Source organism: Loxodonta africana, chromosome 2, assembly GCF_030014295.1.
Source record: "Loxodonta africana isolate mLoxAfr1 chromosome 2, mLoxAfr1.hap2, whole genome shotgun sequence".
Classification (NCBI taxonomy): Eukaryota; Metazoa; Chordata; class Mammalia; order Proboscidea; family Elephantidae; genus Loxodonta; species Loxodonta africana.
The window spans coordinates 13,786,269-13,801,489 of NC_087343.1; the positions used below are offsets into that span (position 1 = coordinate 13,786,269).

Here is a 15,221-nt window from a genome sequence, read left to right on the forward strand (position 1 = left end):
CTGTGTGTTCACCTATCTGCCTCACTTTGTGGGTGCTGGAGGTGAGGGGGACACCTGGTTAATTCAGATGACGTATTTGGAAGTATAACCTGTCTGGTACAAATGCCAAAAAATTCTAAACATTACTGTGATAAACAGTTGTTGTTGAGCACCGTCGAGTCAGTTCCAACTCACATTAACCCATATACAACAAAATGAAACAGTTCTGCACCACCCCCATGATTGCTGCTACGCCTGAGCCCACTGTTGCAGCCACTGTGTCAACTCCTTTCACTGAGGGTCTTCCTCTTCTTTGCTGACCCTCCACTTTACCAAGCATGATGTCCTTCTCCAGGGACTGCTCCCTCCTGATAACAAGTCCAAAGCACGTGAGACGAAGTCTTATCATCCTCATTTCTAAGGCTGTACTTCCAAGACAGATTTGTTTGTTCTTTTTGCAATCCCTGCCACATTTGATATTCTTTGCCAACACCACAACTCGAAGGAGTCATGTCTTCTTCGGTCTTCCTTATTCATTGCCCAGCTTTCGCATGCACACGTGGTGACTGAAAACACCATGGCTTGGGTCAGGCACACCTCAGTCCTCAAGGTGACCTCTTTGCTTTTTAACACTGTAAAGAGGTCTTTTGCAGCAGATCTGCCCAGTGCAATGTGTTGTTTGATTTCTTGACTGCTGCTTCCATGGGTGATGGTATACATGGCTAAATCTCTGTTACCTAGATAACTCACTCTGTCTGAGTATCTCTCAGAATCCATATAGTCATTTTCTTTGGCTTCTGCCTCAGAAAGAAATACAGCACCATTTCCATCAACTGAAGACAGAATGGATAGGGATGAGGACGTCTGATGGAATTTTCCACAAGAATGGAAATGCTGGCGGTTGCTAGTGAACACTAATGCAATCATGGTGGACTCGCTTCCATTCCCAGGTATGATGAGAATTCTGTGCAAGTTTCTTGCACAGGTCATGAAGAGGAAGGCAGGAAGGAGTGGCTCAAGGGGCAACATGAGCACGTTTCATAGCTGCCTTTCTCTACAGGGTCAGACAGGACACATGATTCATGCTGCTTTACAGGAGGCTCAATCATCTGCAGAAGGTAGGTGTAGGACTAGATGGCTGCAGAGCAGAACTGGCTCTGGAAAAATTTTGCTGGACCTTCTTAAGCACCAAATGAGCTTGCATTAAGTACCTGGCAATACGGGGTTATGGATTAAAAGGTATACTATATTCTTTATGCAACTCTGCTTCCACCTGCTGAATAAAAAGACAATAAGAAACCCCAAGGAAGCTTAAGTGTTCAAACTACCTTAACTGACTCAGGTCCTGAAAGTCGGACCAGAGCCTGAACTAGGTGGATTTCTAACCACCGGTGCTGCAGCCCATTTTATTCTGTAAAAATAAGCTCTTCTACGAGAGTTGTGATCTATACTAAGGAGCTCTGGTGGCGCAAATGGTTAGGCACTCAGCTGCTAACTGAAAGACTGGCGTTTTGAACCCATCTTAATTATCCTTAAATTCTGACTCTTGGTAGGCTACATTCAATGTTCAATTGAAATCTCATCCTTGGCTTTTATTCTTCACAACATTGCTATGATTAGTGATGTAACTGAAAGAACAAAGGTGAAATATATTGCAAGGAATCAGAGTGTATCTCCAGGGTGGGGACAGTTGTGTTATTTATCAGAATTGCTGTTGCTGTTCTTAGGTGCTGTTGAGTCAGTTCCGACTCATAGTTACCCTATGTGCAACGGACCGAAACAATGCCTGCTCCTGTGCCACCCTCACAATCATTGTTATGCCTGAGCCCACTGCTGCAGTCACTGCGTCAATCCATCTCATTGAAGATCTTCCTCTTTTTCCCTGACCCTTGACTCTATCAAGCATGATGTCCTTCTCCAGGGACTCAACTCTCCAAACCAAACCCACTGCCATCGAGTCAATTCCGACTCCTAGTGAACCTATAGAATAGAGCAAAACTGCCCCAGAGGGTTTCCAAGGCTGTAGTCTTACAAAAGCCGACTGTTACATCTTTCTCCCATGGAGCAGCTGGTGAACTCAAAATGCTGATCTTTCAGTAAGGAGCTGAGCACCTAACCTCTGTGCTACTAAGGATCCTTACAAATACCTCTTGTTGTTGTTAGGTGCCATCGAGGCAGTTCCAACTCACAGCAACCATATGTACAACAGAATACAACACTACCCAGGCCTGTACCATCCTCAAAATCCTTGCTATAGTTGAGCCCTTTGTTGCAGCCACTGGGTCAATCCATCTTGGTGAGGGTCCTCCTCTTTTTTGCTGACCTTCTATCTTAACATAGATGATGTCCTGCTCCAAGGATTGATCCCTCCTGATAACAGGTCCAAAATACGTGAAACGACGTCTCACCAACCTCCCTTCCAAGGAACACTCTAACTGCACTTCTAAGACAGTCTTGTTTGTTCTTATGGCAGTCCGCAGTGTATTCAGTATTCTTTGCCAACACCATAATTCAAAGGCATCAATTCTTTTTCCGTCTTCCTTATTCATTGTCCAGCTTTCTCATGCATATGAGGTGATTGAAAATATCACGGTTTGGGTCAGGCAGGCCTTAATCCTCAAAGTGACATCTTTGCTTTTCAACACTTTAAAGAGGTCTTTTGCAGCAGATCTGCCCACTGCAATGCATCATTCGATTTCCTGGCTGCTGCTTCCATAGGTGTTGATTGTGGATCCAAGTAAAATGAAATCCTTGACAACTTCAATCTTTTCTCTGTTTATCATGATGTTGCTTATTGGTCCGGTTGTGAGGGTTTTTGGTTTTGGTTTATGTTGACGTGTAATCCATACTGAAAGCTGTAGTCTTTGATCTTCATCAGTAAGTGCTTAAGTACACTTTCGGCAAGCAAGGTTGTATCATCTGCATATTACAGATTGTTCATAAATCTTCCATCGATCTACCTTTTGCTGGTATTAATCAACACTGTCCTAATTTATTCATTTATATGAAACTATGACGATTACCATATTTTTAAATTTCACAAATGAACTATTCTACTAGCAAACACTCTTTCTTCAGCTGTAAAAAGATTTTTATTTTCCCCATCTTAGGTAAATTGACACAAGTAAGCATCTGCATATTGTTTTTATTTTCTTAAGACGGTATGGCATCAAAAGGCTCACTTAAAATTTCCCATTGGGTGATAATGTAGCCCCAACTTTTTAGAGTAAAAAAAAGGTGAAAGCATTAACTAAGAGTTCATGTAGGATCTAATTTTACTCACTGCAATAGAAACCACTCATTCTGACTGTTTGAAATAACAGCACTCACAAGTACTAAACTGCTAATATTCCACAGCTGTATGGACTCAAGTGATTCTTTTAATTGAAAATTCTGTGATAGCGGGGATATTATTTAAATATTACTCAGGAGTAATAAAATTTTATGAATGTGAAGGTCATATGTAATTCATCTATAACTTTATTAAATATTGGTTATTCTTGCAGAGCATTAACTGTTTCTTAAATACTTTCTTCATACATGCAAATATTTTTACCACCTCCTGTTTTCCTTCTATGCTGAAATACTTGTCAAACTCATGCAAAGATTCGGTGCGTTTTCTCCTTGCAGCCTATCTATATAGTTCTTTATTAAAGCTGCCACATGCATGACAGAAAACTTGTTTTCAATACTTGTTCAGAATCACATTTATTTGAAAGGAAATTCATAAGACTATCATCACAGCAGACATTGGCTATTTCACTAGTTTATAAAGACACATGTTGAGGTTGTCAGTGGCAAGTGCTGATCAAATGACTCATGAAGTCGAGATTCATTGACATGTTTGAGCTTGAAATCAAAATCTGTGTTATTTAGCGTCTGCTTAATAGACTCTAAAGAAAAAAAAAAAAAAGTGCTGTCGAGTCAATTCCGACTCATACTGGAAGCAAGTTCATGAGGATCAAATATTCCTTGTTTTGCTCTACTCCTTATCGTACAAGCTCTGGTTTTCACAAGCTGCATCCCAGATGAAATGTATGTTTTATCTACACCGACATTTTTGTTGAAATTGTACCTCTTTAAATTTTCATCTTGCAGGAAGTAAATCTCCAGACGCTGGAGTAATCATCCTGTAAAAGCAGGTGGGAATATTCACGCCACTGTCCAGCTCAGTAGTCTGCTGTTTCTGTCTTGGTTCATGAAATTCCAACCCCCACCCATGGCAGGAACACTGGTGGCCTGTCTCTCTCATGCCCCCTTATTTCCCAACCCCACAAGAAAGGAGGTGTGGAGCAGGGGTATGTCCAGTGACAGTGTGTGCTCTGTGGAGTCTGGTTGACCAGTTGACTGGCTCACTGCTTATTCAGGAAGTAACCCTTCAAATCCTTCTTATGTGCCAGATCTCAAGGCTGCAACAGAGGCTCATATCTCCCACTTCTTGTCCTCGGGCATACAGGCAGCTGCCGTAATTTTGCCTTCCCACTAAGAGCACCCACCAATTGTCTGTCAGTTTGTCATACTGCATTGGCTTGGGTATTTCTGTGACTCTGGAAGCTATGCCCCCAGTATTTCAAAAACCAGGAGGGTCAACCATGGTGGACAGGTTTCAGCAGAACTTCTAGGCTAAGACAGACTAGGAAGAAGGATCTGGAGATCTACTTCTAAAAACATCAACTAGTGAACACCTTATGAATACCAGCACAACACTGTCTGATACAGTGTGGGAAGATGAGCCCCTCAGGTTGGAAGGCACTCTAAATGCAACTGGAGAAGAGCTGCCTCCTCAAAGCAGGGTCAACCTTAATGACATGGATGGAGTCAAGCTTTCGAAACCTTCATTTGTTCATGTGGCACGACTCGAAATCAGAAGAAACAACTATAAGCATCCATTAAAAATCGGAACGTGAAATGTAAGGAGTATGAATCTAGGAAAATTAGAAGTCATAAAAAATGAAATAGGATGCATAAAGAGTGATATTTTAGGCATTAGTGAGCTGAAATGGACTGGTAGTGGCCATTTTGAATCAGACAATCATATAGTCTACTATGCCAGGAATGACAACTTGAAGAGGAATGGCGTTGGATTCTTCGTCAAAAAGAACATTGCAAGATCTATCCTGAAGTACAGCACTGTCAGTGATAGGATAATATCCATAGGCCTACAAAGACCAGTTAATATGACTATTATTTAAATTTACCTACCAACCACTAAGGCCAAAGATGAAGAAATTGAAGATTTTTACCAACTTCTGCAGTCTGAAATTGACTGAACATGCAATCAAGATGCATCGATAAATGCTGGTGATTGGCATGCACAGATGAAGAAAATAAGATCCACAAAAAATACTTTCTCAGTGTTGTTGTTAGGTGCCATGGAGTCGGTTCTGACTCATAGTGACCCTAGATACAACAGAAGGAAACACTGCCCAGTCCTGTGCTATCCCATAATTGTTGCTATGCTTGAGCTCATCTTTGCCGCCACTGTGTCAATCCATCTTGTTGAGGGTCTTCTTCTCTTTCTCTGACGCTCAACTTTACCAGGCATGGTGTCCTTTTCCAGGGACAGGTCCCTCCTGGTAACATATCCAAAGTATGTGAGACAAAGTTTTGCCACCCTCACTTCTAAAGAGCACTCTGGCTGTACTTCCATGACAGACTTGTTCATTCTTCTGGCAGTCCACGTTACATTCAATATTCTTTGCCAACACCATAATTCAAAGGCATCAGTTACTGCCTCCTTTATTCACTGTCCAGCTTTTACATGCATATGAGGCAACTGAAAATAGCATGACTTGGGTCAGGTGCACCTTAGTTATCAAGGTAACATTACTGATTTTTTTAAAACTTTAAAGAGCACTTTTGCAGCAGATTTGCCCAATATATCTTGTTTGTTTTGTTGACCTCTGCTTCCATAGGTGTTGATTGCTGATCCAAGTAGAATTAAATCCTTGATAACTTCAATTTTTCCTACATTTATCATGATGTTGTTTATCAGTCCACACGTGGTGAATATATGGCACCATCTAGTAATTCCCTAATTGTTTAGGCATCGGCACTTGTTTCCTCACTAAGTCTCAACACCTTGAAGGAAACAACTGGCCTCAATACCCCCTGCCCACTCTCCTTGCAGAATCATCTGGAAATATTTGTGGATTGAACTGAAGGAAATCCAGCCGATGGCCCGTTACCTGAGAGCAGAAAGATCTTAACCAGTTACTCAAGTCACGTGGCCACCAATCTGAGCCAACAGCCAGTGGTTTCCTAATCTTCAAGTCTAACAGGGTTCACATAAACCTAACACTTTCTCCCAAGGGACTGGGGTAATCCCTCTGGCCCTGCCAGCCTCTTCAGAGTCCATACCAGTGGTCTCCAGTGTGGGGGGTACAACAGAGGATGTGCAAGATGACCCCCTAGATACGGAGAAGCAAATATAGAACATTCCTTTATGTATACTTTTCATTTTTATTTGTATTTTTAGGTATGCCTTATACTAGATGTAATACTATTATATAATATGGATATAATTTATAAATCATAGAAATATATTAAAGGCATTGTCTCAAAACATGTGTGCGCTGCCAGAGACAGCTCCTGGAGTCTAGAGTTGGCTGGGAAGGTGTGAGGGCATGGAATGAATGGATGTAGAAAGGCAGAGCCCCTGGGCAGGTGTAGGGGAGAGAGCCCTGTAGTGTTATGCTTGGGATCCGACAAGAGGTGACTCTCCCATGCCTCTCTTCCTGAGACACCATCTATATGCTTCTGGAAATTTTTCCCTGGAGGTTGAGTAAGTCAGGATATTTGCTCAAAACTGCCTGAAGTTCAAAGGTGCAGGCTGTGATGGGGTCTTGGAGGTCTGACCATTACTGCCTTAGCAGATCTCTGCCACTGCAGAAAAGCCTAGACAACCAGGTTGTCCGCTTTAAAGGATTCAGAGGGCACTGCTGCCTTTCCTCAGAGGAGGTAACCCAAGCAAAGCACCTGTTCTTTCGGGATGGCAAGCTGTCGAAGGCATAGAGTAGGGTTCTGCAGACGTTTTCTGCAAACGGGCCCGATAGTAAATGTGTCTGGCTTGGCGGGCCATGTGCTCTGTCCCAACTGCCTGATTCTACTGACACAGTGCAGAAGCCACCATACCATACATGAATAAATCAGCATGGGTGTGTGTCCCAATAAAACTTTATTTACGGCCACTGAAATCTGAATTTCATATAATGTTCACATATCACAAAATATTATCTATCTTTTGATTTTCTTTTCAACAACTTAAACATTTCATGATCATTCTTAGCTCAAGGGCCCTACAAAAACAGACGGTGAGCCAGGTTTGACCCACGGGCCATAGTTTGCTGACCCCTGCCGACTACGATTTTGAAAAAAAAAGTTTGAACATTTCCCCTGCCTTTAATGTGGCATAGATGAATTACGTTTGTTTCTTATTGTAGCTATTTTTTAATTAAACCTCTACGAGCTTCTCGACAAGAGAGAATTCTAAGAGCATATGAACATGGAACAGAGAATCAACACAATCCCTTTTGTTGTCAGTTTTCACTAGAATTAGACATTGAATGTCACTGAGGCTGTTATTTTCTTGTAAAAGGGGTACATGGAAATAAAATAAACCTTCCTTAATAAGAGGCAAAAACTAAACATTAAAACAGCCCAAACTCCAGACAGGAATGGATCTAGCTGGCTGAAGGTGAGACAAATGCTAACAAAAGACTGAAAGCGTCTTCTTCATCTAAACACTGGAGGCATTTACAATATCAAAAATAAAGACTATTTTGTGCTTCCCTTCCTAGAAGGCAGTGAAATACTGAAATGTAAGTATCATGATCAGCTGTAAAAGCAACTTAGCCTGCCTCGATTTCAAAAGGTGTCATTTTGTCTCATGAAGCAGTCTTAGAAAATCGCTACACTCTACTTCACGGTCTCTGGAAGTTCTAACAGTCTGAGGACGTAGAGCCCTGAGCCAGGCTCTGGACCTGAGCTTCACCTCTCCTGCCTCAGCCCCTGCCCGTGGTAATATGCACCGTTAGGAAAAAAAAAAGAGCTGGCTCTATTGTCTGCACCCGCAACACAGTACCTTCTGAGTTTACTGAGCAATGTGGGGCTTTAGAACAAGTGCAATTCTTAGCTTGTTTTTAATGACGGTAATTTTGTAGTGTTCCTAGCACATTTCATCATGACATTCAACCAATTATTTTGCAAATGGACATATAATTTAGAAAATATGTGTGTTTTTTCATGAGGCATGTGGTAGTACTTGATTCATAATATGTATTTAATCCAGGAGAGCTATCTAGTTGATTGAACTCTATGAGATTGCCAATATTCAACCCTCACACAACAATTTCATATGATTCAAACTAATAGTGCGAATGAAATAAATTCTAAGTCCGTCTTTCAAAATATATGGTGCATTTTTAGTATATATACATATATATTTAGCTTGATAAATAGGCAGACTATATACCATTAAAAATCCATTACCAGCATTAGACTTTTAGTTCTGTATAATGATTGTCAGGAGAAAGATGTGACAGTCTGCTTCCATAACGATTTACAGCTTTGGAAACCCTATGAGGCAGTTCTAGCCTGTGCTACGGGGTCACTATGAGTTGGAATTGACTTGACGGCAGCAGGTATAATGACTACATTTTCTTGGAGTACTTATATTCATTAAATGCATTAACTCCGACATATTAAAAAATGAGTATTGTTTCCTCCACAATGCTTGAGTGGCAAACTCACTTTATAACCCCTACTGTACTCCTTCCCTTCAGACTCAGGGAGCTCAACTGGAGCCACATGCTGCTCCTACCATCGTCATTACAGACGTGATGAAGGTCATGATGCTTACAGGGAGAGAGGGTGGGCACAGAGCACGTCACACACACACGACACACCACACACACACACACACACGCACAACACGTGCCACATACACACACACACGTCACACATACCACACACATACACATCACATACCACACACCACACATATATACCACACACCACACATACACACAAAAAAACATAATACATACCACAAAAAACACCAGTCATACCACACACCATACACACAACACACCACAGACACACAACACCCATACATACAAAAGAAATCACACGCACACCACAAAAACACCAAACATACCACATACCATACACACAACACACGCTACACACACACACCACGCATACACAAAAAAATCACACGCACACCACAAAAAACACCAAACATACCACACACCACATCACACATACCACATAGTCCATACACAACACGTACTACATACACACACCACACACATCACACACAGACCAAAAACATCACACACACCACGAAATACACCAAACATACCACACCCCACACATACCACACACATCACATAGACATATCCCACAAAGCAAGCACACACACCAAATACTCCATGCATACTGTTCACACACCCCACAGCATACACCATGGAAACACACCACATCTCACACACACACACACACACACATCACACCACTCAAATGCATGCACACACACACACACACACACACACACCACACACTCTCTCCATGTCCGTCCTGAGGGAGCGTCACCTAAGCTCCCCAGCAGACGCACAGCTCGCCCCACCACAGCCAGGCCTCCGAGTGGGTGCTGGGTACACACCTGTGCTCGTGCGGTAGGTGCCCGTGTGTGCTGGCGGCAGAGGGTCCCCCTGGCTCTGGCTGAGACTCCTCATGGGGGGTTTCTGGTAGACGCGGTCTTCATAAATGGGGTCTATGTGGTGCTCTGGGGACTGCAGGGCCCGCAGCTCTGGGCCCAGGTGGCCGTGCTGGCTGCTGTAGGAGGCTCGGGACCCAGCTGAAACGAATGAACACAGAGCCATTAGGGCCAGATCACTGTGCAAGCAGCGCTTGTGTTATCAAAGGCACATTTGAAAATATTTTCTTTTAGGACAGAATTGTTGAAATCTGCAGAAAAGCAAACGAATAACACAAAATGGCAGCAATACATCAAGCTCATCGGCATCACCCAGCCACCCCGCTTTGCTCCCAAACCTGATCTCACTGTGAGGATGACAGCTTCCCAGACTAATCCACGCTGAACGAAGCCCCTGAAACCCCATCTTTCTCACAGCCTGATGAATGTAGCTGGGTCCCCCACGAAAGGAATTGGCCAGACGGTCAAACCCCAAACCTCCTAGTTATCCCATAGTCCTTGCACCTTCAACTTCACGACAGAAACGAAGTGAAGTGATGGGTCAGCGAGTGAATCACAATGGCAAGCCACCGTGATGTTGTCCCTGAAGAGTGGACCAGAAGGAGTTTTCCTCAGTAGTTTGTCCCTGGACTGTGAATCCACTGGAATATTCAGATGCCCAATAGTCTAAATCCCTCGGAGGAACAGATGTTAAAACAAAAGCTTTAAAGTTATATTTTCCTTTACTCCCATCCTCCAAATTGAAGCATTCACATTGTCTGCCATCTTCTGAAAAGATACATATTATTGTCACTAACTGGTGTAATTTAAACATTGAGGCCACCCTCACTCAGCTTCATAGTACTAGTAAAGTTCTACTTGGATCACTCCATATATAGCGCAGGAAGAAGCGTTATGTCGAAGCAACAGTGTATACCAGGGAACCATGGGTATCTCTGAAGAAGCAGAAAAACGGAGTTTTGTAGGGTTAAGAGATTGAGAGGGCAGATGGAAAAAAAGATAGATTGAGAGACAGTATTTCAGCTGAGGTACAGTTAGAACCTTTTCCAGCCATGTCCTTTTCTAGGGACTGTCTTTCCTGACGACGCACCCAAAGTAAGCGAGTCGAAGCCTCACTTTTCAAAGTCCTTTTTTTTTTTTTTTTAATTTTTACTGTGCTTTAAGTGAAAGTTTACAAACCAAGTCAGTCTCTCATACAAAAACTTATATACACCTTGCTATATACTCCTAGTTGCTCTCCCCCCAATAAGTCAGCACACTCCTTCCCTCCACTCTCTATTTTCGTGTCCCTTCGGCCAGTTTCTGCCCCCCTCTGCCCTCTCATCTCTTCTCCAGACAGGAGCTGCCCACATAGTTTCATGTGTCTACCAGATCTAGGGAGCTCACTCTTTACAAGTATCATTTTTCTATCCCATAGTCCAGTCCAGTCCCTGTTTGAAGAGTTGGCTTTGGGAATGGTTCCTCTGTTGGGCTAACAGAAGGTCTGGGGACCATGACCTCTGGGATCCTTCTAGTCTCAGTCAGTAAAAGTCCTCATTTTTAAGGAACATTCTGGATGCTTTTTTTCTAAGACTGATAGAAAAGGACATCATATTTAGTAAGTAAAACCCTAAATCCATTGCACTGAGTCAATTCCAACTCACAGCCGCCCTATAGGGCAGACTAGAACTGCCTCATAGGGTTTCCAAGTAGTGGCTGGTGGATTCAAACTGCCGACCTTTTGGTTAGCAGCCAAGTGCCTAACCACTGCATCACCAGGACTCCTTAGTAGAAGGCCAGTAAAAATGAGGGGCACCCTCATGAGATGGACTGACATAATAACCACAACGATGAACTCAAATACACCAGTGATCGTGGAGATGGCAGACGACTGGGCCACATTTTGTCCAGTTGTGCCATGAGTCGGTGCTGACGCAATGACAACTAACAACACCACCACAGTCAGAACCACGGGAGCAGAAATGCCAGGGGAGTCACCTCCCTAGGGGCAGAAGGGATGGTAGGCACCTACACACAATGAAGAAGACGAAGAATCAAGGCGGGTGGTCCTCGGTCTGTGGTGAGTACAGAACACATACAAGAACCAAACGAGGCTACAGCTGATTTTAGGGACGGCCCTTCAGCTAAACCACCAAAGCTAATAACAATGTGTCGCGTCGGGATTTAACAGTCGGTTGTCTTTGAACAGCCCCAATTCAAAACTCTCCATTTCAGCCTTAAGGGACAGCGTATCGGAATTCCTTAATCTTGGTGGGATTTGGGGACAGCTCTACCTCTGATGGGCTGATCCAGGGGTTCCACTCGTGGCTATTTTAAAGACAAAGTCTTCAAATACTCAAGAATTGGGCTACTTCTTCCAAATCACGTAGCCCCAAGGATTTTAATAGCCTTGCAGAGTATATTTGCACGCAGCATTGATGGCTCAGTGGTAGAATTCCCATCGCCCACGCGGGAGAACCGAGTTAGATTCCTGGCCAATACACCTCACACGCAGCCACCACCTTTCTGTCACTGGAGGCTTGCATGCTGCTACAATACTGGGCACGTTTCAGAGGAGCTTCTAGAGTAAAATGAACCAAAAAGGAAGAGCTGGTAATATACTTCCAAACATCGGCCACTGAAAATCCTCTGGAGCACAACGGTCCAGTCTCCACCGATCATGAGGATGGCACAGGAGAGGATGGCATTTTGTGTCCTTGTGCATGGGGTCACCATAAGTCAGGGACAAGCATGAGGGCAGCTACCAACAACAGCAGCAACAACAGAATAGTTGACAAAAAAGCCATTCAAAAGTTTTGAAATTTTAGACAGATAAACATCCTGCTGGTATTTTTAGCATAAGGAATATAAAAACCCACTGTCGTTGAGTCAATTCCAACTCATAGCAACCTTATAGGGCAGAGCAGAACTTCCCCATAGAGTTTCCAAGGTGGTAATTTTTATGGAACCGGACTGCCACATCCTTCTCCACAGAGCAGCTGGTGGGTTTGAATGGCTGACCTTTGAGTCGGCATCCAAGCGCTTAACCGCCGTACCACCAAAGCTCCTTATTTTTAGAATGAAAACAAACAAAAAAACTTGTTGTTGTCCAGTGGATTCCAACTCATAGCGATCCTATAGGACAGAGCAAAACTGTCCCATAGGGTTTCCAAGGAATGGCTGGTGGATTCGAACTGCTGACCTGTGGTTTGCAACAGAGCTCTTAACCACTGTGCCACCAAGGCTCCATCTTTAGCATAAAAACAAACAAACAAAAAAAACCTTAAATTTAAATAAACAGAAAATAGAGCATTTCTGAATGACTGGGGCAGTGCTCTATGAACTCAGTGTTAATAAAACTCACTGAATGTTTTCAGAAAAGGAAAGGAAGAGGGTAAGCAAGCTCCTTACGTTTCCCTTTCCTAGTAATTAAATAAGTCCTGACTTAGATAGCACTCACATGAATGATAGATTGTAAATGACTGTTTTGCATAATTAGGTTCATTGCATCTGATTTATCAAATGCCAACATCATACTGAATGTTATGCTCATATTTTTCAGGAATATATTTAAGTACAATCCACTTTGAGTTTCTGCTGTCAGTTTTTCTTTCTCCTGAAGGTTTTGATAATATTGCCAAGGAATTAAAACTTTAAAAAAAAGAGACAGCCATTATAACCAAATGTTGTACAGTCAAATAAGTTATTCATAGTTCGCTCATTTTGAGTAGTAACCTCATCATTTCTCGATTATTCAGCAATGGCCCCAAACATCCAGTAATAAACAACAAGGACTTACTGATCTCTTAAATGGTGACATGATCTCAGTGTACGTGTGAAAATGCTCTTATTATAATGATTTACCCAGCATTATAAAATTTTTACTAATACCGTGAATTATTAATTATTAAGGATCCTAGGCAAGAAGCAAAAATCTTAACATAAAGCTTAACTCCATGGATATCTGACTTTCAACGGCATTAATAAAAATATCAGTATAATTATTAAATATTTGCAGTCTATTATCCATTTTTTCTATTAGCATACTCTGGGTGAAAGCATATGGGTTTCTATAGGGAAACACTTGTGTAAAACATAGACACATATTTAAGAAGCAGGAACCCTTGGATGATACCCAAACCAAAATCAAACTCTTTGCTGATGGGTTGATTCCGACTCACAGCAACCCTAAAGGGCAGAGTAGAACTGCCCCATATGGTTTCCAAGGAGCAGTTGGCGGGTTCGAGCTGCCAACCTTTTGGTTAGCAGCCAAGTTCTTAACCACTGCACCACTAGGGCTTCCCTTGGGTAGTGGGTAATGGTTAATTTGTTGAGCTCCTAACCAAAAGGGACCTTGGAAGAAAGTCCTGGGGCTCTACTTCAGGAAAATCAGCCATTGAAAACCCTATGGAGGACAGATCTACTCTGACACACGTGGGGCTGCCCACGAGTTGAAATCGACTCCTTGGAAACGGGTTGGTTGGGTGTAAGTAGTATTCATAGCTACTAATGAGAAGAGGCATTTTAAAGGAGTATTGTTTATGCTCCTTTTTATCCTGTGATCAGGTTTCAATTGCTCTTGGGTAGGCAAGGTTATTGGCAAGAGAGACAGAAAGAGCTAAGAAGAGAGGCCAAGAAATCAAAGGTACAAGTGTGACTTCTAGAATTCACACATCCTACCACCCTTGCTCAAGAAAACGCATGTATACAAACAAGGACAACTGTATTTGGGGCAATTTTGAGAAAAAAATTTCTCATACAATCTCTTCGGGAATATATTCCAAATTGTCATTAGATGATGTACGTATGTGCCGATTTGCAGAAAATGTACCCTTGTTTAGAAGTAATGTTCTTTTACCATTACAGTCTATTTGACAGTGAGTCCTAATCATTACATGGGACTCAAAACACCATGAGCACTTACATCTTTGCCAGGAACTCAAACAATGCTATTATAACAGGAAAAAATGAGAAACATTGCCTTTGTCCAAAATGCCACAGATGTCAAGACCACATGTTCCTGCCATTCATGTTGGTGAAGAAACCATTCTGGGAGCATGAACTGGACCAAGCTGAGGGTCAGAAGCTCAGCATGGCAAAGTTCAGTAAAACATGGACGGGTCGGGAAAACAGATGCCATAGACCAGACCAACAGCATGGACTGTCCCCCAACCACGGCAGACATATTTCATGCAAGGATAACACCAGTGTTTACAAAGCACTTCATGGCCAATTTCTGCCACCATTTCCATATTGTCCAGCGTCAACACTCCAATTCCACCATGCAGCTCTGCTCTTCCTACGTCTACTGTTCACACAACAAAGTCAATCAAAATCAATTTACAGATTTCATATAAATTTTTTTTTAAAGACAAAGATTTTATTGATCATTTTGGAAAACACTTGCAAAATGTAAACGTTAAAGTTTTATTTTATTTTCTTAAAAAGCATTAGTTCTGTTTTCTACTGAAAAACCTATTGCCGTCCAGTCGATTCCAACTCATGGTGGCCCTATGGGACAGAGTAGAACTGCCCCATAAGGTTT

The 15,221-nt window shown here is 42.4% G+C and overlaps 1 protein-coding gene across 2 annotated transcripts in view; it reads right to left on the minus strand.

The window, feature by feature from the left end:
* Positions 1 to 15,221, minus strand: part of CTNND2 (catenin delta 2) — a 769,728-nt gene that overhangs the window by 500,853 nt on the left and 253,654 nt on the right. Inside the window, exon 6 of one of the 2 annotated variants that reach the window (XM_064270645.1) lies at positions 9,644 to 9,838. In XM_064270645.1, coding sequence (XP_064126715.1) covers positions 9,644 to 9,838 — 195 coding nt within the window. Of the gene's footprint in view, positions 1 to 9,643; positions 9,839 to 15,221 lie in introns of those variants that run through there. The other variant, XM_064270649.1, reaches the window with a different exon arrangement.